We start from the raw sequence: 13,511 nt of genomic DNA on the forward strand, positions 1-13,511 counted from the left end.
AGGGGCCCCCTCCCCACCAGCTTCCCATGACCTCCACAGTCACCTTCAGAGAGTTTACTACAAAAATAAAAGAACAGTGAGTGAGATTTGGGGTGCCCAGCATTGACCGTGGGGACTCGAGGTGGGGTCTGGGAGGGGAGTGTGGGGGAACCGACAGATGAGCTGGTATGGGGCAATGGATTCTGCGGAGATGGGGACCAAGATGGCCATACCCAGTGTGTGTGGACGTTCCTGGGGAGTAACTGATAAAACAGGATGACTGAACGAACACCTGGAGACAGGCAAGAGGCACAGAGGCACAGAGCCACCGTGGTGGGACAGACCCAGGAAGTCAACGCCAATCCTGGAGGATTCCAGAAGCCACCCCAGGCCCTGCCCCACCCTCACAAACACAGAGCTCTCCTTAGATAATATATATTAAAAAATAAACCTCCAGTTCAGGATATAAAAACAGAGCAAAGGCACTTGGGGGTGGGGGGATGGAGGGGTGGCCCCCACAGGCAATACTGAGATGGCCTGGGACAAGGGGGTCACCATGGTGCCCTCCAGAATGAAGCCCTGAGTCCCCCAAGCAGCGGGCAGGAGGGAGAGATAGCTGAGGCCAATGGGAGCGGCAGTAACCCCAGATGGCCCCTCCTAGGCGTGGCCCGGCAGTGGCTCCCTCTCCTTGGGCCCTGGGGTGTGAGACGCTGCGGCAGCTGTGTGGGTGGGGGTGGCCCCTCACGTCCTCTCCCCCATTCTTCTCCTTCTTGCAAAAAGCCTGGGGGATGTAGGACAAGGGAGACAGGGAGAGACACACAAAGAGAGGGAGAGACCGGGAGAGGGGAGAAAGGGAGGTAGGGAGAGACCAGAAATTGTGAAGCAGAGACACAGAGATGAGAGGAAGTGGAGGGCGAGATTGGGAAAAGACAAAGACAGGGAGAGAAACAGACGGGCTGTAGGGACAGGGGCACCTAAGAAGCCCACTCTGACCCCTCTTCTTGGGGGTCCCCCACTCACCTGTCTGGGCAGGGACCTCAAGTGCAGCCAGGCTGGGGGACAGGGTTCCCCCCGAGTTGAGATAGGAGGGGTCGCAGGCGGCAAAATTCCTCTTCCAACTCCTGGTGGGGGGCCATCAGTGAGCCGGGCCCCCTTCCTTCCCCAGGACCCTCTTCCTTCCCCAGCCACTCAGGGTCTCCTCCACCCCACCCTGCCCACCTCCAGCTGCCTTATGATCTCCTCCAGGCCGAGCAGATTCTCCTGGATTTCCTGGGTCTGCGCTGGGCTCAGGGGGCCACCCCCTGGGACCCCCTCCCCATCTCGGGGAGGCCCCCCGCTGTCTTCCTCCACAGGAAACAGGAGCTGCTTCAGGGACAGCACTGGCCAGGGGCAAAGGCAGTGGAGTCAACAGATGCAGCAGACTGGGCTGGAATTCAGGATGGGGGATTCCAAAGAGGAAGGCAGCAGTGGGGAGGGGCCCAGGGCCTGTGGGCTGGAGGTGAGGGTAGGCACCAGGCAAGGCTGAGCAGGTGGGGTTGGGAGATGCAAAAGGGGTATGGAGATGAGGTTCGGGTTAGGGTTGGGACACAGCAGAAGGCACTGAGGATGGAAGTTAGTCCAGAGAGAGGCTGAATTTCAGGTTGAGGAAGGGATGGTAGCTGCAGAAGGAAGAGGGGCTTGGGGCCACCCAGGATGGTAGTGCAGGCAGGGTGGGCTTTGTACATTTGCTTTCTGGCAGTTGAACACAAAGAACTTTGACAGGGGAGCCTTGTTCTAGTCCCAAGAGAGGTGCTGTTTGGGCTGGTGGCTGCCCTGGAGGGATAGGATTGGGCTACCTTTCCGAAGGGCCTCGGCAGCAAGCTGGCCCTCGGGGCCTGGTCTGCAGAAGGGCAGGAGGTCGCTGAGAATCCTCTCAGTCCTGGCTGGGTAGGGAAACAGGGAGGGTGCTCAGATCCTACCAGGCCTCTTGTAGACGCCTCCCCCCAAGCTGTGACCATCCCACCTGGTGCCCTTCTGGTCTTACTGTCAGCTGGAGGCATCTCTCGGCCACCATTGCCATTCTCAGAGCTGCTGAGGAGGGGTTCTCGAGTGCTGAGGGGAAGAAGTGTTGGGTGACCCCACACCCCTGGCTCTGGGAGGTGGCAGGGGCAGGGAGACAGAGAGCTGGAGGTCGGGAGGCAGGGAGGTCCGGAGACAGAGACAGAGGTCGAGGCTGGGAGACAGGGAGGCAGAGAGGCCCAGACAATGGAAGACAGAGAGGCCTGGAGATAGGAGACAGATGGGGCCATGGTGGAAGTCGTCATGCACAGACACATGCAAACATATCACATATATGTGCGTGAGTGTACACAGAGACAGGGCTGGAACTTGTGTTCTAGAAATGTGTAGGGAAGCCACAGCCCCTCCCCACTCCCTGCACTCCCAGCTCCCTCCCTGATCCCCCTCACCTGCTTGGGCTGGGCCGGGGCTTAGGGCGGGAGGCAGGGGCAGGGACCTTCAGGGATCCAGCGGTCTCCGTGATAAGGGCACACCAGCTGGGGAGGCAGGCCATGCCCCTGGGCAGTCAGACCCCTGGACTCTGCCTCCTACCCCCCACTGTCCCTGGGAGCCCAGAAGCCCAGACCTCCCTGACCCATGCTCAGACCCCAGACCCTTCTCACTTCTTCCGCTCTGACACTGTCTGTGCCACCAGCTCATAAATCTGGGCCTCTTGGTCCCAGGTAAAAATGACGTAGAAGGCTTTGTGATCTGCAAGGGGAGGGGAAGATTGGACTCAGAGCCAGGGTCCTCCCATGTGTGCCCCTCCCTGAGCACAGGACAGAGATGTCCCCCACGGTTGTGGTGTCCTTGGGGCTCCCAAGACTCAGTTCATCTCTTACTGTCCCGCTAATACTCAATGCTCCACCACAAGCCCTCCTCTTGATCCCTCTCTCTCTCATGCCCCTTAATCAACAAGTCCCCTGGCTGGCTCTACCTACAAAACTTCTCCAGCCACTTCCACTGAGTCACTCCCAGCGTCCTGACCCTGGTGCAACTTCTTGGCAGTATGTCTGCCATTCCCAAGTGTAATGAGAGGAAACACTTGGGGCGGTTCCTCATCTCACTTGCTAGACCCCTGGCCCCACCCTGCTCACCTGACCCTGGTGGTGGAGCCTCCCCTTCTCAACCTCTGCAGCAGCCTCCTGTCCCCAGAGTGCCTGCTCCCCGGCCCTCTAGAGGGTTCCACTCCCCTACTCCATGGGGTGGCTCTGCTCAGATGAGACACCCGCATACCCGTGTGGTAGATGCGCTTACCGGTGGCCACCTCACGGGTCATGGCGGAGGTGAGCCGCAGCACGGGCCGCAGCATGGTCTTGCCGTCGGGTGTGGGCGTCAGCGTCCGGCTGTGTGACTTGAGCAGGAGCCGCTCATCCTGGCGCTGGAGCAGCAGCAGCAGGTCATCCAGCAGCAGCACGTGGACCTCTGCGGGGTGGGTGGTAGCAGGTGCTCACACAGTGCCCTCCCTAGTCTGGCTCACTGCCCCCTGAGGCACCCAGGCTCACCTACAGCCTTGTCCTTTGTCACCCGCCATGTGAGTGGGCCCTCATGGACCAACTTCTTCTTGGTGATGTCTAGGTTCTGAGGCAGGAGGGAGTGATGGTCCAGTAGGCAAGAGGAGGGGAGGGGAGGGTGGTGGCAGGGATAATCATGGGCCAGGGGTCACCATCAGGGGTCATGATGGCTGTCACTGGGCGTGAGGTAGGGATCAGAGCTCTTACTCCCTGGGTGTGTTATCAGATGGGTAGGAAGGGCTGAGGGGAGGAGAATGCAGGGGGAGCCCACCTTGAACTCGCTCAGCATGGGGTCACTGCTCTGCCGCAGGTGGGACAAGTCCAGGCGCCGCTGATAATCCTTGAGCCGCTGGGACAGAGACAGGAGTGTTATGGGGACAAGCCAGGTACTGGGGCTGACTACAGTGACCCCGAGGGGGATAAGTTGAGGGTCAAGACCAACCTCTGAGGGGGACAAGCTGAGGGCCAGGCCTGACCGTCAATGACCCTGAGAAGGAGATGCTGAGAGCCAAGCCAAGCTCCGGACACAGAGTGACCCAGAGGAGAAAGGCTGAGGTGGAACTCACCCCCCGCACCCACACCACTCGCCGCCCTGGGCTCACCAGCAGGTCCTCCATGTCACGCACAGCTTGGTTGACATGGTGCAGAATTTCTCGACAGCACTCGGCCGCCAGCTCTACCTTGCCCCGTTCCGCGGGCTCTTCTGTGGGCACAGGAAAGACCAGCTCCAGTGACCCCCAGCCTTGGAGGTTCCTAGTTTGGTGGTCAAGGTTAGAGAAAGAGCTGAGGCCCGGAGGGGCTGGGTCAGACTTGCGGTACCTGTGTTCTGCCCGATGCTCTGCAGGAGCAGAGGGTACTTGGTCAGACGCTGCATCTCCGTGGGGATCATGTCCTTCAGCTGCAGGCGACGGCACCGTGGGCGGCTCTCAGCTTCCTGAGGGGAGCCAGCGCTGAGATGGTTCAGGCTTTGGGCTCACCCTGGCCGCCAGGACACCAGCCCCCCTCCTCTGGGACCCTGGAGACCCTCCCCCACCGTACCTGCACAAAGGCGCAGAATCGAGGCTCCTTACGCTGCTTGGCTTTGAGCTGCTCTAAGGCAAATGACTGGCGGCTGCAGAAGCGGGAGGAGATTTTCTGGAACCAGGAGCCCTCAGCACCATCAAACTACAGCGAAATTCAGGCCAGGGAGGTGACTCAGGTGGGATGGGCGAGAACAGGGCTTCATGCAGGGATAGGAGTCTAGAGCAGGAAGACAGGTTCGGGGGCCCAGACCCTGGGGTCACCAGTGGGGAGGGCTCGGGACCTGCCCCAGGACCTGGGTTCCAGGTGTTTGGCTGGGAGGAGGGGGCTGGGCACCCTCACCCGGGCCAGCAGCACGTCTCCAATCTCCTCTATGAGGTAGCCACTTTCCTGTCTCCGCTTCATCAGGCGATCGAGGAACAGGGCTGTGGGGGGCAGTGAGGGAAGGGGGTGCTCCGTGAGGCCCCAGGATGGCATGTAGTGCCTGGTCGGAAGTGGCAGGGGCCAGGCTGCAGGTGTCTATGTCTGATCCTGGGGGCCAGTGAGCCTGCCCCCACCCCCATATGCTAGAAGTGAACTCTGGGGGTCTGGGGTGGGTTTTCCCTGATGCTAGAACAGAGGCGGTCTGTAGTGGGTGTTCATGGGGATCATGCTGGGCTGCAGGTTCGCCACCCCTAAGGCCTCAAAGAAGGGCGATGGCAGTGGGGACGCAGAGGGGCCGCAGCCCTGCACTCACAATGCACCTCGATGAGCTCGTCCAGGCTGGGGAAGATGTTCTGTAGCTCCTCCAGGGGGAAGAAGCCCCCGTCTGCCATGGGCTGGTAGAAGAGGTCATGTAGCACCCGGAGCATGCGCACGTGGGCTGCCTCGGTCACCAGCAGCTCTGTGGGGCCACCCAAGTAGGAAGCACAATGGAGAGGGTGCAGACTATAAGGAGTGGCATCAAGGGACAGGCTGGGGGAATAAGCAGGAGGAAGAGGGGACGGAGCCAGAGGAATGCTTCCTAGAAGTTGGCAGGAAAACTCTCTCTGGTGGGGTCATTTACCCCTTAAATAACCCTTGAGGGATTCCTCGACCTACTAACTTCCTCTTGTGGCAGTCAGTCAGGGTGACCAATGATCCCAGTTTGCTCATTTGGTACTTTCAGTGATAAAACTGGGAAAGTCCTGGCCAAACTGGGACAAGTTGGTCGCCCCACTGTCAGCAAGCTTGCCACTTTTTCACATCTAACTATCTAGTCATTTTCTCAGCCTTGGTTTCTGGTGCAATGGTTCCCTCTATGTGCAGATGACAGCCTCAGACTCAGAGACCACCACCAAGGATGCATGCAAGAGGGTGCAAGCCACAGAAATCGCTTGAGACTAAATGCACGATTTTGCATGTTATGCATATTTTCTGGGGAGAGAAATTCCTATGCTGTGCAAAGTAGTAGTTACCAGTCACATATAGCTCTTCACATTTTAATTAATTAAAATAAAATGAAATTGAAAAATTCAGTCCTCAGTTGTATTCACCACATTTCAAGTGCTCTAGATGTGGTTGGTGGTTGCCATGGTGGACAGTGCAGAGAAAGCACATTTCCATAATTCCAAAAAGTTCTATCAGCACTGCTCATGTTTTTATTTATTTATTTACTTGTTTTTTTACTTAAGTTGGGAGTCTCACTGTCACTCAGACTGGAGTGCAGTGGCACGCTCATGGTTACCGCAGTCTCGACCTGCTGGGCTCAGGTGATCCTTCCGCCTCAGCCTTCCAAGTAGCTGAAACTGCAGGCATGTGCCACCACACCCTGCTAATTTTTTGATTTATTGTAGAGACAAGGTCTCGCCAAGTTGCCTAGGCTGATCTCAAACCCCTGGGCTCAGGCAATCCTCTCACCTCGGCCTCCCAAAGTGTTAGGATTACAGGCGTGAGCCACCACACCCAGCAATGTTTTTAATATATCCTTAGAAGGCTGTGCAACGCAAAAAAGTACTCACCTACTGACCTAAAAATTCTGTATGAGCACTTTCCTTACTATTAGGTAACCTGTAATATAAACTTTCAAACAAGCTTCTAAAAGTTTTCTATTTTTGCCACTGCTCCTCTGTCCACCACACAATTCAAAAGCACAGGAGAAAAAAAAAAAAAAAGACAGAAACAGTATACTATCAATTCTCTCCACCCAGGAGCAAACACTGTTATGTTGATCATTTCCTCAAACTTTCGTTTTTTCTTCCCTAAGTGATTAAGATTATACTAATAAAATAATTCCATTAAAATGCTCTTCCTAGGGCTCGGTGGCTCAGCCTGTAATCCCGAGCCTTGGGAAGCTGAGGTGAGTGGACTGCCTGAGCCCACAGGTTCGAGACCCGCCTGGGCAACTTGGTGAGACCTCATCTCTACAATAAATCAAAAAAATTAGCCTGGCATGGTAGCGTGCACCTGTAGTTCCAGCTACTTGGAAGGCTGAGGCAGAAGGATCGCTGGTGCCCAGCAGGTTGAGGCCGTGGTGGCCAGGAGCAAGCCACTGCACTCCAGTCTGGGCAACAGAGTGAGACTCCAACTCAAAAAAAAAAAAAATTACCTTTTCATTATTATTTTGAACATAGATGGGGTCTTGCTATGTTGCCCAGGTTAGTCTCTAACTCCTGGGCTCAAGTGATCCTCCTACCTTGGCCTCCCAAAATGCTGGGATTATAGGCATGAGCCACTGCACCTGGCTTAGAAATGCAATTTCATATACTGTTCCTGCCTCTTAACATCAGCATTGTCCTGCACTACTAAAAATTCTTTGGAAATGTCACTTTGACAGCTACATTCACATTCCATGGGTCCATCAAGTAGCTGTTCTATAATTTACATAACAAATTGTTCTCTATTGGAACAATTTGAACTTGGAACAAGTTGGAATTTGAAGCTGCCTTCAAGTTCTCCCTATGGTAAACAATACCAAGAGAAACATCTTACTGCGTGGGCCTCTACCTTTGCCAGAGCTGGATTGTGTCCTGGGCCACAGTGGGGTGGATGTGGGGGTGGCACTCACCGCTGATGACTTCCTGCCGCTTCACCTGGCTCTTGGGAAGGCTGTGCAGGGTATCTGCGGGGACAAGCTCCCGCCAGCCAGGAGGCTCTTCTGGTTCCAGCTCTAGGCCTGATCGCCCTGGCTCCCCCTCATCTCCAGGCTCAGGGCTGTGGACAGAGGTCTCATTAGGGTCTGAGTTTGGGGTATCCCAGGTGGGAGCCTTCAACCCTTTAACATCTAGCCTCTCTCCATGGCCTCGGCATTTGACACCTCCAGGGTGGCCCGTGCTGCAGACTAGTCCCCAGATCTGTAGAAGCAGCATTCCACCCCCCCATTTCCCAAGGCCTGAGACTGCAGTTGACTCTCAGTGACCTCCACATCCGATGCCCATTTCTCTGTGACTGGCAACAACACCCCTCCCCCGACTCTCCAGGCTGCCTCAGTGGATGGGGGCAAAGAGAGACAGTGACGTACGTGGCTCGTCGGGCTGGGCCTAGCACAGCTGTGGCGGAACTGGGGTCCATGTCCACGTCGCTCCGGGAGCGGCCCCCACCCCGGCCCTTAGCCCCGAGGCTGCCCCGGGAAGGCCGGCGGCGGTCACTCACCCGCAGGCTCTCTGAGCGCCCCAGACGCCCTGATAGCCTGGACCCCAAGGCCAAGGACAAAGTCAGGCAGAGGCCGGGACAGAGACAAGGAGAGACCAAGACCAGGACAGAGATGAGGAGAGACCAGGACAGGGACAGAGACGGGAGACACCATGACAGGAACAGAGACAGGGCAAGTCCAGGACAGGGACAGAGACAGGGAGAGACCAGGACAGAGACAGGGGAGACCAAGACAGGGATCAAACATGCAACAGAAGAAAGGAGAGAATTAGGAGTAGTGGGATTTTAGGGGTGATGGGGTGGTGGGGGGTGGCCAGGAGGGAGACTGGAATGTGGTGGGGGAAGGGAAGGGGAACCCAGTGTGGAGCGCAGGACTGACCCCCTCCCTTCCCTGAGGCAGGAGGATGGAAACAAGGGGTTGGGGGAGGGGAGGATTTCAATACTTAGCTCTTCAACTGGGAGGGAGACGTCCCACCCACCCCTCACAGGGGGTGAAGGGGAGGGAGTGGCCATGGGGAGAGGGGAAGAGCTGGGAGAAATGGGGGAGGGACTAGCCCTCCCCCAGCCCAGGGCCCAGGCACCCACCTCTTCCACCTTCTGGGGAGAGAGGGGCACAGGGTCAGAGGTGGACCCAGATGGAACCCATCCCACCTCCCCACGCCTTCCAATGATCCCCAAAGCAGCAGCACAAGGACAGGCAGGGGGCAGTGCCTGCCCCCCCTAACTGTAAGGGGGGCAGGGCCCCCAGGCATGGAGCACAGAGGGGTGAGGACTGGGGACTGGCACCAGGAGGCAGAGCAAGGCGGGCAGGGCGGGGTAGGGGCTTGAAAGAGAAGAGGAAAAAGGGAAGGAGAAGTGAAAGAGGCAGGAGAAGTGGAGGGGGGTGAAGAAAACAGGAGAGAGGGAGGAGCCCAGCCAGAGAGGGAAGGAGAGGAGGGAAATGAGGCTGGAAGGAGAAATAAGGAGGGAGGGAGGGAGAAGGCAAAAAATTAGTAGGAAAGGAAGAAAGAGAGGAAGGAGAGAAAAAATGAAGGAAGAGCAAAGGGAGAGGCAATGAGGGAGGAGGGAAAGGAGAAAAGAAAAAGGAAGAAGGAAAGAAGGTGGAGGAACAGCAAGGCCTACAGCAAAGCAGGAGGAGGAACAGGGACAGGCAGGTGCAGGTGGCGGCAGTGACCCCATACCCTCCCCAGCCCCTAGGAAGATAGCCTTGCCCCTCCCAGCCCCACCCCTGCACCCTGGCCTGGGCACCTTTCTGTATCAGCCCCCTCGTCAGTGTTCTCTGGGGGCGCTGGGAGCTCCAGGCTCATCGGGCCCTGTGGGGATGGGTCCCCCAGCTCCAATGGGGCGTCCATGCCTGCAGGGATAGAGGGAGGAAGCAAGGTTGGCTGGAAGGCCCCTGCGGTGGCAAGACCCACACTCTGGGGGCTTTAGTTTCCTCTGCCATGGAATGGGTGGACTAAAGCTTCCCAGTGCTCAGCAGAAATCACACAGTGGCTCTGTACTTCAGTGGGGGAAAGACAGATGCTAAGACCTCAGAGAACACAGCCATGGGCAGCTAGGGCCAGGTGGGTGAATATGTAACAGAACTGGGGTGCCCCCCATGCATGCCCACCCAACCACACTGCAGCCCCCCTGACATCAGGGAGGGGACTGGAGACCGGAGGCTGTGATGTCTCCACATCCAATCATTCTCCTGACCCAAAGTCGGGGCCTTGTGGGAGGAAAACATACGCCACTTAGAGATGAGGAAATTGAGGCTCAGACACGGGTGTGATCTCCAAGATATAACAAAAATGAGCAGCAGAGCTGAGATCTGAACTCAGGCCTGACCAAGCCACTGTCTGAGATTCAAGGGCTGAAGGCCATAGAGGCCTAAGGACTGTGAGGGATAAAGTTAATGGGGCTGGCAGGATCCCCATCTTAGAGGGGCACAGAACTGTAGTGCAGAGGGCAGACTGGCCATGTGCTGAGAGGATTCTGGGAAATATGCCCCTGGGGGCTGATGGAATACATGGGCCAAGGTGGTAGACACAGCACCTGGAGAGAGGTCAGAGCCTGGAGGAAAGTGTAGAAAGGGTAAACTGAGGGAAGGGGAAGGTTATTAATAACAGGGAGGAGCAGATGCCGAGAAAGATGGGGAGGTCTCACAGGGAAGAGTATGAGGGGTCTGTGTGAGGGGTGGCACTGGGGGCGGCCCTGGGTCCGGGAAACTCTCACCTGGTTCCCGGTCTGGGCTGTCTCCAGACAGAGGGTGTAGAGAGACTCCAGAGATATCCTGCCCAGCAGCCCCAACATTCCGGTCCCGAGAGGGCATCCCCAGGCCTCCCTTCCGGTCTGTAAGGCCTGGCTTCTCAGCTGGGGAAACAGCAAGGGAGAAAGAACAAAATGAGAGAACAGAGACTCTAATTCACAACTGCATGGTGGGGGAGGTCCAAGATGCTGTGCTTCAGCCCCCTCCTCCCCATCAAGAGGAGACTCCTCCTTCCTCAAGGCCCAGGAGCCCTCCAGCCCCTCCCTCTCTCAGACCCAGGAGTCCAGGCCCCCAGCCCCCTCCCCGTTCAGGCCCCCAGGGTCGATGCTCTGGCTATAACTCCATTACCATCAACCTCAGCTTTGAGGTGTCGAAAATCTGGAACTGAAACAAGAGAGAATGGGACAGTGAGGTGGGGGCAGCCCGTGAAAGACAGGAGGGGGCAAAGGCAGGGCCATCTTACCCTGGGGCTCTCCCCGGTTCCAGCGGGCGGCATCCAGGATGCTGCTTAGTCCTTTCTTGGTCTTTGGAGGCTCATCTGACCGCCGGTTCCCCATCACCTGTGGGAGGGTGGAGGGGAAGAGGAGGCAGAGCACTTCTTAGGCACCAGCAAAGCAGAATTTGACCCTAGGTGTCCAGAGGCATGAGGCTTATGTAAGGGGGTCTCTGGAGAGGAAAGAGTTAGGTTTGGGCAGGGAGGAAAGCACCTTTTTCCGGAAGAAGTTCCTCCCCGACTTCTTGTCCCCACTCTTGGTCCGCACCCCGAGGTGGCGCATGTACAGGCCAATGGCGCTGACCACAGCGGCACTGTGGGGAGAGGATGGTAGATGCTAAGGGTCCCAACACACACACACAGACACAGATACAGACATACACTAATGCCCCTAGAGGCAAAAGTCTAGCCTTCCCTTCCCAACCCACAGCTACTTCCTGTGAGACTCTAGGAAAGACAAGAGGGTTCAAAAGGACAAGGGCCAGGGATGTTGCTCAGTGCCCAGAAATCCAGGCCCCCAGCCCTCTCTCCCCTTGGACCCAAGAGTGCAGATCTCCAGTCCCTCCACCATCAGGAGTCCAGGCCCTCAGAACCCTCCTCCTTCAGACCCAGGAGACCACATCCCTCTCCCTGCCCTCCTCCCTGCTCCCATCACCTCTTTTCTTCATCAGTGGAGATGGTATGTCTGTAGGAAGAAGAAAGACATTTGTGACAAATTTGCTAAGCCTGGGGTCCCTGTGCACCCAGTACACATCTCTGGGTTGCTGTCCCTTAGGATAGGCAGGGAGAGAAGAGGCAGAGAAAGATACTGCTGAAGTGACTGGGAAGGACCAACACAAGAGGAAGGAGGATCTCTAGCTCAGGAGCGTGAGGACAGGGCCCAAGTGGAGACCACAGGCAAGACCAAAAAACTGCAAGGGACCTCAAAGCTGGGAACGGCAGACTCAGAGCCTGGATGAGTTTAAGATGCCAGTGCCTGGGGGAAGAGCCCAGATGCTAAGAAATGAACCCTGAGGCTGAAGAGGGAGCCCAGGAGCTGGGGAGGGGCGAAGCTCCCACCAGCACAGGCCACACTCACTGCATCTCCTCCAGGTGGGCCAGCAGCCGCTCGGCCACATGCCGCTCCCGTGCCTCATAGTTGACCCGGTCCCGCCCAACCCAGGCCTCCAGCTGGGCCAGCTCCTGCACCCAGGGCGTCATGCCCATGAGCCGCTTGGAACGGAAGTCCTCCAGCTGCCGGCCCACGGCTGCTTGCTGGCTCTGTACCACCTCCTGCACAAACCGCCGCTGGACATCCTCAGAGATGAGGTCGGGCCGTGTGCGGTCTGCAGGGACACACATGGGCTGGGGGTCAGCTCTTGGGTCACTTGGACTGCGGTACCACCCACCCTTGGACTCTAACAGCTGTGCTTCCTTGGGCTGCTACCACCAGGAAGGAATGGATGAACCTCGGCTATCTAAGCAGAGCTCCATAGAGTGCAGCCTCCCTCCCTGGGGCCTCCTAGGAGGCTGGTCCCTACTAGAGACCCCTTCCCCATCCTAGACGCCACTCTCCTCCTTACCAAGTTCAAAGGAGATGTGGGGAGGGACTGGCACCCGCAGAACCTGCTCAGGAGAGAGACCGGAGGGAAGGGGAGGATTTGGAGTGACCGGAATGCAGTTCAGGAGGCCCAATAGGAAGGACAGTTGGAGGGAGGGTGCTGGGAAGGCTGGGGCTGGCAGTCATCCCAGGTCAGGTCACCCTTCACACTGCCCACAGCTGGGTGGAGGCTGGGAGCCCATGGTGGTTCTTCAGAGCCAAGCAGGGGGTGGGGGACTGGGGTGCCTGAAGGTCTCTCACCGCAGTCTTCTCCAGGAAGCTGTGGTAGAAGTCGAGGAAGGCCTTCTTGGCCTCCTTGGAGCCCAGGGAGCCCAGCATGTCCGCATGCAGGCAGCAGAGCTGGGGGAGACACAGAGTATGCCTCTTCTCCCTCCACTCCTCCCAAACCATATTTTCCCCGTGAAAAGCCTCCTGGGTGCAGGACTCAAATGCTACCTCCTCCAGGAAGCACTCCCTGATTACCCCCCACCCCCAAGTCTTGCTTCTCTTGCAAGCCTCCCTGGGGCTACCATGAGCATTTTCTAATGTTCTATTCTGTGATACGGCTGTCTGTGGTTCTGTCTCCTCTCTATGACAATTACCACTGGCTATATTGAGGACTTGGTGTATTAGAGACACTGTTTTAGACCATTTATGTGCATTAGCCTGCTCAATCATAGGGATCATCATTGTTTCCATTTTACATAAGGGAAAACGAAGCCCAAGAAGCTTATTCAAGTTCACACAGCCAGTAAGTGGCAAAGTTGGGGTTTGAATCCAGGCAGCCTGTCTCTAATACACTCCACTGCCTAGAAATACTGTGGGCCACTTGAGGGTTTGTGGGGGGCATAGCGTGAGTCATCTGTGTCCCAGACAGCACCCATTGCATATTGAGGGCTTGGTAAATAACTAGGTACAAAAGTAAGACTCATTCGTTCATTCAAGCATTTCCTGAGGTTGCCTGGGTGCTAGCCCTGTGCTGGCACAGTACAGTGGGGCTCTTGGCCTGTCCTGGCTCCTGGGGGCTCT

General features: G+C 57.0%; 1 protein-coding gene across 1 annotated transcript in view; it reads right to left on the reverse strand.

Annotated features, from left to right (window-relative positions):
• Nucleotides 1-398: 398 nt before the first annotated feature.
• The window catches only part of ARHGEF1 (Rho guanine nucleotide exchange factor 1), a 19,712-nt gene continuing 6,599 nt past the window's right edge, over nucleotides 399-13,511 (reverse strand). The window contains exons 5-29 of the mRNA XM_008071034.2: nucleotides 12,744-12,842; nucleotides 12,466-12,508; nucleotides 11,982-12,228; nucleotides 11,559-11,588; nucleotides 11,118-11,217; nucleotides 10,874-10,970; nucleotides 10,759-10,794; nucleotides 10,377-10,514; nucleotides 9,408-9,513; nucleotides 7,576-7,721; nucleotides 5,287-5,433; nucleotides 4,893-4,975; nucleotides 4,569-4,694; nucleotides 4,350-4,464; nucleotides 4,133-4,233; nucleotides 3,802-3,879; nucleotides 3,522-3,597; nucleotides 3,274-3,441; nucleotides 2,640-2,727; nucleotides 2,427-2,513; nucleotides 2,003-2,070; nucleotides 1,815-1,901; nucleotides 1,198-1,358; nucleotides 1,000-1,100; nucleotides 399-760 (exon numbers count right to left, since the gene is read on the reverse strand). Coding sequence (XP_008069225.1) covers nucleotides 1,017-1,100; nucleotides 1,198-1,358; nucleotides 1,815-1,901; nucleotides 2,003-2,070; nucleotides 2,427-2,513; nucleotides 2,640-2,727; nucleotides 3,274-3,441; nucleotides 3,522-3,597; nucleotides 3,802-3,879; nucleotides 4,133-4,233; nucleotides 4,350-4,464; nucleotides 4,569-4,694; nucleotides 4,893-4,975; nucleotides 5,287-5,433; nucleotides 7,576-7,721; nucleotides 9,408-9,513; nucleotides 10,377-10,514; nucleotides 10,759-10,794; nucleotides 10,874-10,970; nucleotides 11,118-11,217; nucleotides 11,559-11,588; nucleotides 11,982-12,228; nucleotides 12,466-12,508; nucleotides 12,744-12,842 — 2,511 coding nt within the window. The 3' untranslated portion in view covers nucleotides 399-760; nucleotides 1,000-1,016. The remainder of the gene's footprint in view (nucleotides 761-999; nucleotides 1,101-1,197; nucleotides 1,359-1,814; nucleotides 1,902-2,002; nucleotides 2,071-2,426; nucleotides 2,514-2,639; nucleotides 2,728-3,273; nucleotides 3,442-3,521; nucleotides 3,598-3,801; nucleotides 3,880-4,132; nucleotides 4,234-4,349; nucleotides 4,465-4,568; nucleotides 4,695-4,892; nucleotides 4,976-5,286; nucleotides 5,434-7,575; nucleotides 7,722-9,407; nucleotides 9,514-10,376; nucleotides 10,515-10,758; nucleotides 10,795-10,873; nucleotides 10,971-11,117; nucleotides 11,218-11,558; nucleotides 11,589-11,981; nucleotides 12,229-12,465; nucleotides 12,509-12,743; nucleotides 12,843-13,511) is intronic.

The sequence above is a fragment of the Carlito syrichta genome, unplaced genomic scaffold (assembly GCF_000164805.1).
Source record: "Carlito syrichta isolate Samal-C Ts95f unplaced genomic scaffold, Tarsius_syrichta-2.0.1 Scaffold314104, whole genome shotgun sequence".
Lineage (NCBI taxonomy): Eukaryota > Metazoa > Chordata > Mammalia > Primates > Tarsiidae > Carlito > Carlito syrichta.